The sequence below is a fragment of the Pygoscelis adeliae genome, unplaced genomic scaffold, assembly GCF_000699105.1.
Source record: "Pygoscelis adeliae isolate BGI_AS28 unplaced genomic scaffold, ASM69910v1 Scaffold85, whole genome shotgun sequence".
Lineage (NCBI taxonomy): Eukaryota > Metazoa > Chordata > Aves > Sphenisciformes > Spheniscidae > Pygoscelis > Pygoscelis adeliae.
In genome coordinates, this window is record NW_008824900.1 from 7,547,357 (window position 1) to 7,560,197 (window position 12,841).

The 12,841-nt window shown below is 38.0% G+C and overlaps 1 protein-coding gene across 1 annotated transcript in view; it reads right to left on the minus strand.

The window, feature by feature from the left end:
• Positions 1-2,398: 2,398 nt before the first annotated feature.
• SMG1 (SMG1 phosphatidylinositol 3-kinase-related kinase) overlaps positions 2,399-12,841 on the minus strand; it is an 86,150-nt gene continuing 75,707 nt past the window's right edge. The window contains exons 52-63 of the mRNA XM_009324824.1: positions 12,027-12,177; positions 11,747-11,936; positions 11,042-11,511; positions 9,851-9,988; positions 8,792-8,944; positions 8,271-8,450; positions 7,824-8,051; positions 7,159-7,370; positions 6,853-6,959; positions 5,947-6,126; positions 5,711-5,817; positions 2,399-5,023 (exon numbers count right to left, since the gene is read on the minus strand). Coding sequence (XP_009323099.1) covers positions 4,946-5,023; positions 5,711-5,817; positions 5,947-6,126; positions 6,853-6,959; positions 7,159-7,370; positions 7,824-8,051; positions 8,271-8,450; positions 8,792-8,944; positions 9,851-9,988; positions 11,042-11,511; positions 11,747-11,936; positions 12,027-12,177 — 2,194 coding nt within the window. The 3' untranslated portion in view covers positions 2,399-4,945. The remainder of the gene's footprint in view (positions 5,024-5,710; positions 5,818-5,946; positions 6,127-6,852; positions 6,960-7,158; positions 7,371-7,823; positions 8,052-8,270; positions 8,451-8,791; positions 8,945-9,850; positions 9,989-11,041; positions 11,512-11,746; positions 11,937-12,026; positions 12,178-12,841) is intronic.

Consider the following 12,841-nt stretch of genomic DNA (forward strand, 5'->3'; position numbering starts at 1 on the left):
TCAAACTTTTTTCCTAGTCCAATTCTTTAATGCACAAAGGGGTGCGTCTGCTAAATTTAGGAAGAGGTTGCAAAAAAAAGAAAGGGGGGAGAAAAGCAGTCTTTGAAGTACTTGAGTGTGCTAAAACAGGATGGCAAAATGTACCAGGCACAGAACGCACTGATGAATAATTGAAGCAAATTAACCTTAAGGACTACAGCATTTAGAAAAATGGAGCTTTAAGCTCTCCACTCCCCTCCCGTATTTCTGAAGTCGTATTTTTACACGGTGCTTTTCTTTCAGGTATCGCAAGGCAGTTAACGGGATAGATATTATTTGATCAGTTTAGTTTATCGGAGGGTGGGCAGCACTACGTGGTGTCACAGGGCTGGGGCTGATGGCTGCTGCAATTCCCAATGGAGTTCATGCAGTGAACACCCTCCTCCCCCACGCAAGGTAACCTCGCGCTAGCATTAAGGGTCACCGATGCTTTTATAGATGTCTCCTTCATTTTTCCTTGGAAAACCAGCTCCCTTCCCTCTGATTTATGTCCGATTTATACAGGAGACTTGAGTCTTTTACAGATATTTGAAAAATTACAGACAAAATACATTACTAGTTAATTAGACTGATGACTGAAGGCAAAACTAATTGTTGCAAAGGAAAGTTAGACCATAAAGTACCAAAATATGGTACTATATATGGTATTATAAAGTACTATACTTTGGTACTATTAAAGTACCAACTTATGGTACTTTAATTCTTGGTCGACAGCCGGCTGAACATGAGCCGGCAGTGTGCCCAGGTGGCCAAGAAGGCCAACGGCATCCTGGCCTGTATCAGAAATAGTGTGGCCAGCAGGAGCAGGGAAGTGATAGTGCCCCTGTACTCGGCACTGGTGCGGCCGCACCTCGAATACTGTGTTCAGTTTTGGGCCCCTCACTACAAGAAGGATGTTGAGATGTTAGAACGTGTCCAGAGAAGGGCAACGAGGCTGGTGAGGGGTCTGGAGAACAAGCCTTATGAGGAGCGGCTGAGGGAGCTGGGGTTGTTTAGCCTGGAGAAAAGGAGGCTGAGGGGAGACCTCATTGCTCTCTACAACTACCTAAAAGGAGGTTGTAGCAAGGTGGGTGTCGGTCTCTTCTCCCAAGTAACTGGCGAAAGGACGAGAGGAAATGGCCTCAAGTTGCGCCAGGGGAGGTTTAGATTGGATGTAAGGAAAAATTTCTTTACTGAAAGAGTAGTTAAACATTGGAACAGGCTGCCCAGGGAAGTGGTCGAGTCACCATCCCTGGAAGTATTTAAAAGACGGGTAGATGAGGCGCTTAGGGACATGGTTTAGTGGGTATGGTGTTGTTGGGTTGACGGTTGGACTCGATGATCTTGGAGGTCTCTTCCAACCTTAATGACTCTATGATTCTATAATAGTTGTGTTGAACGATGTAACAGAACAGTAATGGATATAATGCCTATTTAGGTAACCTACAGCTGTGATGTGCAATATTATCACAAAGATATTCTGTTTCATTTAGAATAAGTCACTATCCAGAGAGGTAAAATAATTTCTGTTAACTGTACACATCTGTTGTAATTTTAATTTCAGTTACATTAACCTGACACTGCCATTATTCCACCAAAATAGTCTAAGACACCACTAATGACTCATTTGCTTAACACACCCCAGTAACCCGTTTGGTAGAGCAGTGCTCACATCCTGGCTTTACAGAGGGGAGCGGGAAGAGAGGCAAACTGGTAACTGCATTTTCAAAGGGATAAGAGCATCTCAACTGTAGCCTGTATAACTGGGAGGGGGTAACAACTTCAAACTGATGAGCATACTTCCAACGGGACTTTGAGAAATGAGTTTATAGCACAATCCCTTGGTTAACATTTACTGCAGGTGAACATCATGCAAAAAATTGCCATCAGCTGAATGGTTTGACTTCTAAAGCTTCAGCTGATTTGTATGTGTTTACAAAGATTAGATTCTAGATTTGCATCATTCTAGGTCTGACTTACTGCTGGAAAAAAGTAAATGTCTCAGTTTTACTGAAAAAAATGAAGTAACCGTACGTCTTTATAAGAAACACATTATCTTTTAAAAGATAAGGTAACTAATGCAGTCTTATTTAATATGCAAGATGCACACAGAGAATCTGCATTTGGGGTTTAACCAAGACTGTACCAATCTGCCATATTGTCAACACTTACCAAGGAAAACGCATCAGCACACAAAAGCTGACAGTCCCACTAACTCCTAAGCACGTGAGCTGTCTCCTCAACGTTAGTTACGCACATTTAAGTCTCTGTAGAATCCTGCTCTAATCTGGGATTTGTTTTGTATTTGGCATTTTATTCTCCCCCGTAACTTTCACAACCACAAGTAGTTTTGCATACAAGGAAATTATGATACATATTCTTTTTCTTTTTTTAAAACTTTATTAAATTACGCAGTAAGAACCCATCTCCACACAAGTGTTTCATTTCTGGATAGCAGAGGTATAAATACATGAGCCACAGGTGAGTGCATTATCCCTCCCTTCCCCCCAGCTTCCAAGAAATAAAACAGCATGTATAATACACTCCTGTTACTACGGTACTCCAAACAGATTGTTCGTAAGGTTATTTTTAACTGGAGAAAAATAAAAAGGACCGACAGTGTCAAGTGTCTTGTTCTGCATATGAATGTTCTTCACTGCAACATTCAAACACCACCTTTCTTGCAACGCGTGGTGCGGCAGAGGGTTCAGGAAGCAATGGCAGTGGAATGCATTTGCACGGGCATCGTCAGATATAAAGCCCGTGACTTCCCTAGAGTTAATCAGGCAATCAGAATGCAAAAAAAGGCCATGTGTCTGTTGAAAATTCTTGCGCTTCAAAGTGCATGTCCACGAAAAATTGGCAACGGAGGAGAAAGTGAATTCTAAGACCTACTGAGGAGGCAGAGCAGTTAGCATAGTGCAAATACTGAAAATAATACAAGTTTGTCTATTACTTATGCCTGGTGTTAATTTCTGTTATCTGAAAATTACCAGCCAAGCTTTCCTACTCAGATGAACTGCTGCAAATCCACTCAATTAAATGAATTTTATGCCAGTAGTGGGCTTGGCTCAAATCCTTTAATACTTAGGTTTTGATTGAAAAGACTGCTGTATTTAAAGTGTGTTTTTACTCTGAAAAGTGACTAGAATGGCATAAAGGATCTTCCCACATCTATTGTTTTTCTGCAACTGTGCGTAATGAATTCACCAAGTTTACAAAAGAGAAACTTTTTATACATAGCTAGCAAATTTATCTGGGTTGAGAATGCCAGTGTGCATTTCTGCTTTAGCTATCAGCACCTGTAAGATTCTGTAGCCGTAACTGAATTGTTTTAGGTTTATTTGCTCTAAGAAAAGGAAGTTGCCTTTTCCTAAAAGGTGTCCCACTGCAAAAAGGAAGCAAGAAGTCTTTTAGACAACCAGCAGACAAGCAGGACATCGATCTAAGTAAGAAGGTGCCATTTTCAGAGAGACTTTTCTGACCATAATCACACTTTGAGTGCAGAATTGATTAAAAATAAACAAAAAACCTTGGTGGAAGATTCACTATGGATGCATTATTGAACAACCATCTATAGAAGTAATATGGCAAAGGAAAATGACTTTGCAGAAATCTTTACAGATCTAGTTGAACAAAAATTGGAGAGTCCTTCATTTCTTGGATTACACGTATACCCCTGTGAACTGAAGCACTATAATTTACAAGTGTAAACTAAAAGTATTAGGAAAGTGAAGTAAAAAGCATATCACTCTACCTCCACCAGAACATCACTTTATTGTTTATCTGTCATCAACAATGTAAAACTCTACTAGATACTCTATCCTGGTTTTTAAAAAGGTAAAGATTACATTGGATTAGCTACGTCGTACGAAAGAAACTACAGCAATCACAGTAGAATGAGATTGGAGGGACAATTTGAATTACAAAAAAAGTGTACACTGCAAGCAGAGGGAAGTGCACGTTAAATCAAATGCCTGTAGGATTCGTTACTTTTAAATGCACAGTGACAATTTTGAGAAACTGTACATAATAGAATCACAGAAATGACTTTAAAATAACCAAAATTACATTTTGCATTTGACCATCCAACTCATAAGTAATCATTGATGTTCTATACTTCAGTGCTTTTGGAAAATTTGTTTACCAAACAAATTTTGTTAATTTGACTAAACTGTGAAGTAGAAGGATTGAAATGAAAAGTATATTGGAAGTACGCCTAACCTACAAGAATAAGCCAAGAGGGGTGTATGCAAGGAGAGGCTGGGAGGGAGCAGAGAAAGGAAAGAGGAAAGGGAGAAGAGAACAAAGGCTTTTTCTTCTATCTCAGAAGTTCTTCCAATGCCGCGTGTATCTGATGTACAGCTCTTTGCTTTCAGTCCATTTCTGAAGTTTACATTTTGTAGCCTTTTTCCGTACTAACTGGTCAACTCAACCAGCACTGTTGCCACGCAACAAGAGTAACAAGAATCTGAATGCATCAAATCTTCCCTTGCTGTGATTTCTTCATGGCCCCACTTTTTCTGTTTTTCTTTGAACAGGGTTCGGTGTTTCCTGAATTGTTCACAGGGTCGGGTGGAATTGAGTTCCAAATCACTCTGCGGTTTGTAGCATCCCGATTTCTTTCTGCAGCTAACCCCCAGACACGTTTGCAGTTCTTCCGTAGCAGAAAGACAAACCGTGTTGTTCAAGCGGTGAGCTTTCACCCTTGACCGTGGGGGTTGCAGACCATTGTGTTTAGCGTATCCCTGAGTGCAGCTATCCTGCAGGATTCACTTCCCAGTGCACCGAGATTTCCTAGGTTTCCTCAGATTAAGCCCCAGTATGCATCACCACCGACTGTGGTGCGGCTATGGATGCCTGAGGCCGAGTTGATTCTGGTGGATGTCTGACCTCGCTGAACCAGACTGATCTGCTTTCTCCCTACTCATACCCAGGCAGTCCAACCTTCATACAGCTGAGCCAAGTTATCTAGATTAGTTGCTTCCTTAATCACAAAGTCAACCTATTAAAAAGGTCAAACAAGTAATTAAAAATTAGCGAGATTTTTAGAAGTGTTTAAGTGATCTTAAATTTTACTGTTGAATGTCACCTGCAAATACAAAATTTCAGTGAAAAAAATCTATAGTAACTGTAAACTTAATCTTATATAACTTTGTGTAGTCCACGTAAGAAATAGGAATTTGTACTGCAGGGGCAAAAAAAGATCACGCGTTATCTCATTCATAGCCCCTATCTTGAAAATAGTCACAACATTCTCAAATTTATGTGGACGTCTGGGTCCCCTGACTCAGTTTCCCAGAGACAGGAGCGTGGTTGCGTTATGCTAGTAAACAGACAAGTTCTGTCCTTTAGACAGCTGCGCAGATCTCATGTTCTCCCTGGGTACCAACAGCCATGTAACAAGTGTTAGCTTACTGATACACAAAAGGCAATTTTATCCAATTCATGAGTTTATAGAAATCTACGATATAGAAAACAAAAGCATTTGATAAAAAAAAGAATGCAGCAATACAAGGCAGCAGCACACCTTGATTTGCATTGGCATATAAATCACACATCTCAAAAGGGACCCCCCCCCTCACAATAGGATTTTAGTCTTTAAGGCATACTTCAGCATACATACACACGTGCTTACTACCAAATATTTAAAGCAAGGACCGGTACTGGAACTTTACTATTTTCAACTCACCTGTTCAGCAACAGACATTCTCCTGTTGGGATCCACATCTCGGCCCTCTAACTTGGCTTTGACCCGCTTCCACACGCTAACTGCATATGAATTCCTTTCCTGCACGGCTAAAGGTACAAAATAAAATCAATTCAATTTTACATTCCTGCACAGAAGCCCACATTGAGGTGTTTTGGTTTTTTTGTTGTTGTCAGTGGTGGTTTTTTGTTTTTGTTTTTTTTAAGCCCTGTATTTACCTTTTCCTGTTTTAGGGTCCCTGGCTGTCTTTTTGGGACTACAGGCAACACTTTTGCCAGTTCCTGGGACTGTGCTTGGAGGAGTATCTGCTGACGTGGCAAGATTTTTCTGAATTAGCTTTCTTGCATTCTGCGACATCACCTCTGGCTGAGTTTTCTGCCCTGTATTGCTACGTACAGCTGTAAAGAAAGTTTTAAAGTGCTTAAAGTATTCAAAATGATATATTATAGATACAAGAAAAAGCACAGTTAAATGTGTATCAAATGCAGCTATCAGTACTTCAGTACAAATGCATTTTAAACTCTGCACCAGTCCTCTCTTCAATCTTTCCATTTTCTAATTTCTTTCACTTCATAAACAAGAGGTTTTGTTCCATTGCAAAACATTTACTTACATTAAGCAAATCTGTATGGGCTTGCTTAACCTCTAATACTATCATGTTGTATGGCAGTTATAAAATGCAATTCTTGTTCTTGATAGGAACCTGCACTTAGTCCAAATATTGACAGCAGAATAATCCTTTAAATAGCAAGAAATCTGTGCTCATGAGAAACTTTATTCATGTTTTTAACTGTAAGGTAATGAAAACTTTGCAAACATGAATGTGTTTGTAGGGTTTCAGGATTAATTCCAAAGTCACTATGAATTTTAATACTAATTTCATCAGAAATTACAGTTCAGTTGATATACATGACAATGCGTTCCATGTATTCTGGGCTTTGTGGAGTGAATCCAGGTCTCGAAGGCTATTCAAAGGCTATGATCAGTATTGTATGCTGAATGACTTGAATTTTATAGGCTTTTATAATCTTAAGAGATTGTATTTAAAAATTTAATAGAAGTTATGATCCCCTCTCTAAAACATCAGGAATTGATATTAATGTTTGTACTTTTTCAAGTATTACCTGCAGCAAAGGTTGGCTGATATGTAGCAGCTGATGTTGGGCTTGAGCATTCATTTGATGTATCCGTGACTAAGGGTGATGCAAAACCCACTAGATTATTGTAGACACTAGGAAACATAATGGAGTTGATAAATACACATGCAACTACTTGACTTACTGAAAACTCAAAAAGAAAGTTAAGTCAAATTTTGCAAAAAGGTTTCTGCATTCTAAGACAACCACCAAGGAGGTACCCCCTGCTGCGTGTCTGCTATATATAAGGAGACAAGCAACATGCCTTCACCTGAGAGAAGGTGACTTCCTTACCTTTGGCTCTGTGTTTTTAGTTCTTTCAAGGTGGGAGTTATTTCCTGCAGCATTTCAACATGTTCCTGACTGCGGACTTGACCCATAACCTGAACTAATGTAAACAAAACTGTCTGAATATTATCTTGCCACGATTTGTATTCGCCCAAGAACTGCCTAACACTATTCTCATAGGGAACATCTTCACCATCTGCCAAAGCCGCTTCTTCATCCTGTAGCAAAGATGTGCAAAAAGGTTAATTATTTGCTATATTTTGGCTAAGAGAAGAAAGTTGAGCATTTCTTAGCCTTTTCAGCCCCTCAGTTTGTCATTTGACTACAAATAGCCATAATTTTCAGTAATTACATTTCAAGAAAAGAAATTTGAAAAAGATCAAATGTTGTACTGATTAAAAACCAAGACGGTTTGTAAACACAAAGGAAATGTTTCAACTGCCAAATGAGAGAAAAGGTTTAATTCAACCAAAGCCTGATTAGCCTAACTCTAGAAATAAAGCTTTATGAATTCTTAGAGGTGAAATGAATATTTTGTCTTGAACTCCATATGCACAAACACATTTCATTTTTTCTAGATACTTTAAAAAGCACATAGTTACAAGTGTTATTTTTCTTAAACTATACTGACATGGGTTTGAGGAATAAATTTAATGAAGTTTTAGGCATACCTTTGCCATAGCTTTCAGTAGATGTTTGACATCTCCAAGTTGTCTGTTATGACCCGTGAGCACAGTTTTAATACTATCCACCAGATTCTGAATTGTTTCACAAACTGTTTCTATTTGCTGTTCTCTTTCTGTTTGTACTGTTCTCTGTGTAGATATTTCCTGGGTCAACTGCTTGTGAGCTGAGTGAAGCCATTCAGAGCTGCCAATAGGATGTTCAAGACCAGTGCCCTAAAAATAACAGAAACATTTTTGTATCTGTATCCAGAGATAAAATTCAATTACTGTGTAGATGCTACTGCCAAGTGTTTAGCAGCTGATGGAATAAACTCTGTAATCCACATCCCATTAGAAGGTATACATAACACTAATTTAGAAGGAAAGACAAAATTGCGAACTCATGATTACAGCAATTCTGTAATTACGTATTTTGCTTTGACCCTTACTTACCACTCTCTGAAGTAGGCGAAGTTCCAGTTCAGAGACTGAACTGTTGAACTGTGATGCAAATGAGCACATTTGTTGACAGCGTTTGAGAAGTTCAAATAATGCAGCATCAAGATTTAAGGCTTCTGCTGTTCTAGTACGTAAACTTTCAAAATGAATGATATTACTGCAGAGGAAAGTGACCTGAAAAATCAAAGCAAGAGTGAGAAAAACTATTCCAATCAAACTGTCTATTACACAAACTGCATTTGTTCCATGTCCTTAGAAGGGAGAATATTAAATACAGCAGTTAAGCCGCTGTGTTACAGTAGCGGTGTCATTTCAAGGTCATCCAACCCTGCAGCAATTCTCTCAGAGATTATTCATATTGCTTTTAAAGTGGGATTCCCAGAAGTATTTGGTTATCTATGTTTGCTCTTTAGATGCTGAGGAGGAAAAATATTTTCTACATAGATCTCAAGTAGGAAATAAAGAGTGAACACATATTTATCAAGTCAATAGTAATATATACTTATGTATAGTACCTGACTTGCTCTTTGACTTTCTTTCAGTACAAGGTTTCTTCGTTCGGCAATAGTGGCATCAAAATCTTGCAAGACTGGTGCCAGTGCAGGATTAGCACCTCCTGCCCATTTTAAACGCTGCTCAATACTTGCTTCAAGTGCTGCTAGTTTCTCCTGCATTGGGGAAGAAAAAAAACCCCAAAATATAGATATAGATAATCCATACTGATATGTATCATCTTAACCCTAACTGCCTAACTTTAAAAAAATTACACATATGTAACACATGCAGACACATTCCCATATATATAAAAAAAGAATGTGGTATTCATGATTGACAAATGTTAGCTTATGCTGTTTAAAGGTTTATTTTCAGCAAACATCACAACTGGATTTGATTGTTACGGAAACAAAGTCACCTGTCCAGATTTTAACCCCCCAGAAAAAAATAATACAAAAGTTAAAAGTAATCACATTTCTAGACTAAAAATTATATAAAATCATAGGAGTCCCGAATTATTTTACAAATAATCTTCAAAAACTGATTACAAACAGTACCTTCACAACTAAAAAGGAAATTAAAATTCAAGCAGCTAAGCAGTATTTATTTTAAACAATTAAACATTCTATATTATTGATACCGAAAAGTCTGAAAAGCTGAGCCAAGCCACAGCACACAGAAACCTTAACACACAGAGTAATTGATTTGCGCAGATCTACAAAGGAAGCTTCTGACACTTAGCTAGTAAAATGATAGTAAGGATGATCCAAGTCAGACAAACTTAAAGAATAGGAGCATGATCAGCCTTCAGAAGGAAAGGTACTTTCACATATTCGTATTTTTGCTCATGAAACAGATTTACTGATATTCCAGAGAGAATATTCTGTATGAGACAGCAAAATCAAACAATGTAACAGTATATATCAGACAGACTGAAAGAGGTCAATGAAAATACCACTAAATTTGTGCTTTGATAGCATGAGAGAGAACATAATCTGGAGGTGGCAGGTAATTTTGCAGTTTGTGTTAGAGTCACACTCCAATATGCTGCTGAACAAACCTCCCAAAAATAGTAGTACCTGGACTGTTGCAATTGAAGCTTCAATCTGACTGAGCGTGTGAAGTTTCTTTTTCATGCTGGCTAAAATTGCAGAACGAGGTGGAGGAGTAACAGAAATAGCTTGTGGGCGGCTGATGAGGAGATCTTCATGCTGCCACTTTAAGGAAATAATGGGAACACTTGATTATCAATATTGCTCATCACAGAAGACTTCGCTTCACTAACAGCAATCCCAGTACTCTGGTACACTTTATAAGTAAGGGCATTTTAAAAGGGCTAGGTGTCAGATGATACTGGCACTTTTTTTCCTTATACATTTACAGATGTAAAGTTCTGAATCATTAGAAGGTATTAAATTATATAAGCAGTTGTAAACTATGTTTTGCTGGCTTGGATATTTATATATATTTATACCATTAATCAGTCATTAACTTACTAGGATTGATTTCCTTGATCTAAAGGAAAATCCATCAATATTCAGAAACAGTTCACTTGTGACGCATTAAAACCAAGACAATTTTGCTTACCAATCTATGAAATGGTTTATTAACTGACATAGAGAAAGCCTTTAGCCTTAACCTACAAGTCACTACAAAAATGAAGATCAATGATACTACAATACAACTGGATACCAGCATACAGTTCAAGGTACACAATGGCATTTATCTAAAGCCTCAGAAGAATGTTTTCAGGATTGATAATGCTGCTGTTTATATTTTTTCATGAGGCAAACACTGGAGCAAGGAAACAGTTAATACATTACAACTTTGAAGGAAAGGTACAAGATGACATTCAGCAATGCATACCCTCTGTTTTAAGCAATCTCCTCCCTTAAAGCCATAGTCAGTTTGAAAAAAGGGGGAGGATGGGACAACATCACTAGTAAGAAAGCCAGCAAATGACTTCTTTACTAATAAATGACTCAATGGTTATTAAAAAAAATTACATGTATTGATTCAAAAAAGAATTTACACATTGCCACATTTGCATCTGACAAAGCAGCTAAGTCTTCAAAAGAAGCTAGCTTTAACACTTTTTTCCTTATACATTTACAGAATAATTTAAAACCAAAATAATTTATCAAGTCCGTTAAAATACCCTAAAGCTCATTCAACAAAATATAAAGTTCTTGTTATGCTCAGACACAGTAACTAAAGCTCACTTTCCACAGACACAATTTGGAGAGAAATAACATGCATTGTGGTCTTACCTGGAACATGGCAATATGCAACTGTACTCTCTGAAGACTGGTCTTGCAAGATGAAATACTGGTTTCAAGTCTGCGCACTAGATCATGCTTCTTCCATGCTGTGTCGTATGAACTAGCTAATACTGTTGCCCTGTTCATGACCAACTGCGAGAACTTGCCAATTTGGATATTGTGCTCCACAGCTTTCTTGCACAGGTCATCCACAGAAACTTTGCTTTCTGCTCCAAAGTCTTTAGCCTCTACCTGAGCAATGATATCAACACCCAAAGCGCTGATGAAACTGCACAAAGTAAGTCCCAAAGCTTGATTTGGAAGGCCAATTAAAAGCTGTCTCACAAAGTCAGCTGTAAAAGCCTTGATTGGTTTGGCCATTTGGTCTTCACTAAAACAAGAGTTTCTGTAAAGGGCTTTCACATTGACAATTTGTACAGGTCCATTTACTGCATTCTGGTCTTCAAGTGAACTGATTCCTTTTAAAGGAAAGAAATAGTATTTTTGTTATAAACAAAACATTTGATGCATCTAGTAAAATATTATCTGACTTATAAACACAGCAAGATTACAGGAATTCATTTTTAATTTCTGCATACTTGCCATATATGAAAGGTAAGTTACAGTAAAAGTGACCATTTTACATTCTTCTCAAAAGGACGTGGGATGAGAAGTGAACAAAGCGATACTGAATATTTGATAACATTTATTTACCTGACAATGTTTTAGAAAAGGTACCGCAGAGCCTGAAAAATTCTTTAATTGTTTGCAGTCTCTTCAGAAAGAAAATTTCCTCTAGAACTTGCCGATTATTGTCATCATCAAAGAAGTTAACTTGGGTGCTGCGGGCTTCCCTAATTATGTCAATCTTACGCCAAGCAACAGGTATTTCCATCTTGTTTAGCTGAGCAATGTAAAAGAAATAAATTAGTTTTGTTTTTATAAAACTTTCCTATTCCTGACTCAGAGTACTCTGAAAAGAACAAATCCATACCTTTTCAATCAATAGACCAAATGCAGTTTCCACTTGAGCAAACATTCCATCAAAGGCTACCAAAAGCATCTGACCAGCTGACATTTTGGGAGTTTCATCAACTGAACCATTTCTTGGCTGAATCAGCTCACCATACTGAGCATGAAGTACTCTTAAAAAAAAGAAAATTTACATGTTTTTGCTTAGTCTACAAGAAATAAATAGGATTTTCTTAAACTGATTGATCCCACAGCTAGAGCAGATTGGAATTAAGTTGCATCTGAATAAGGTGAAATTTTTGCAGGCTCTTCCTACCACCTTCCTCACCTCACTTACCACATGAATCCTAATGCTGGTCTCATAAGAACAGCTAAGGATACCATGTAAAATGGGATTGTATTAAAGGACCAGCTACAAAGCTAACTTAAAATACAGGCAGAGGATACAGACTGTACTTCCTAAGAGCATGGTAAAAAAGTTATGAATTGTAAGGGACATAAATATCACCTTTCTTTCCTTGAAAACCAAGTACTGGTTTTATAACATAACACATATATAACTGACTGAATGGAGCATGGGGTAAAAAGGTGGAGGTTATGAGGTCTCAGGTTATGGCTGAGATGGTTTAACAGCTTGCCACTCCTGAAAGGTTGGTCTTATCCTCTCCCTCCCTTATACCACTTTTGACCCCCAACTAACAGGCTGAGCAGGCTTGCCAACAGGTAAACCAGAAAGAAAATTAACCTGAGAGAAAAAAAGTAAGTTGTTTTCACCTGGTATAGCAGCCTTCATTGTACCACTGATGGAGCCACCACAACTGGCTCAAGGGAAGAAGA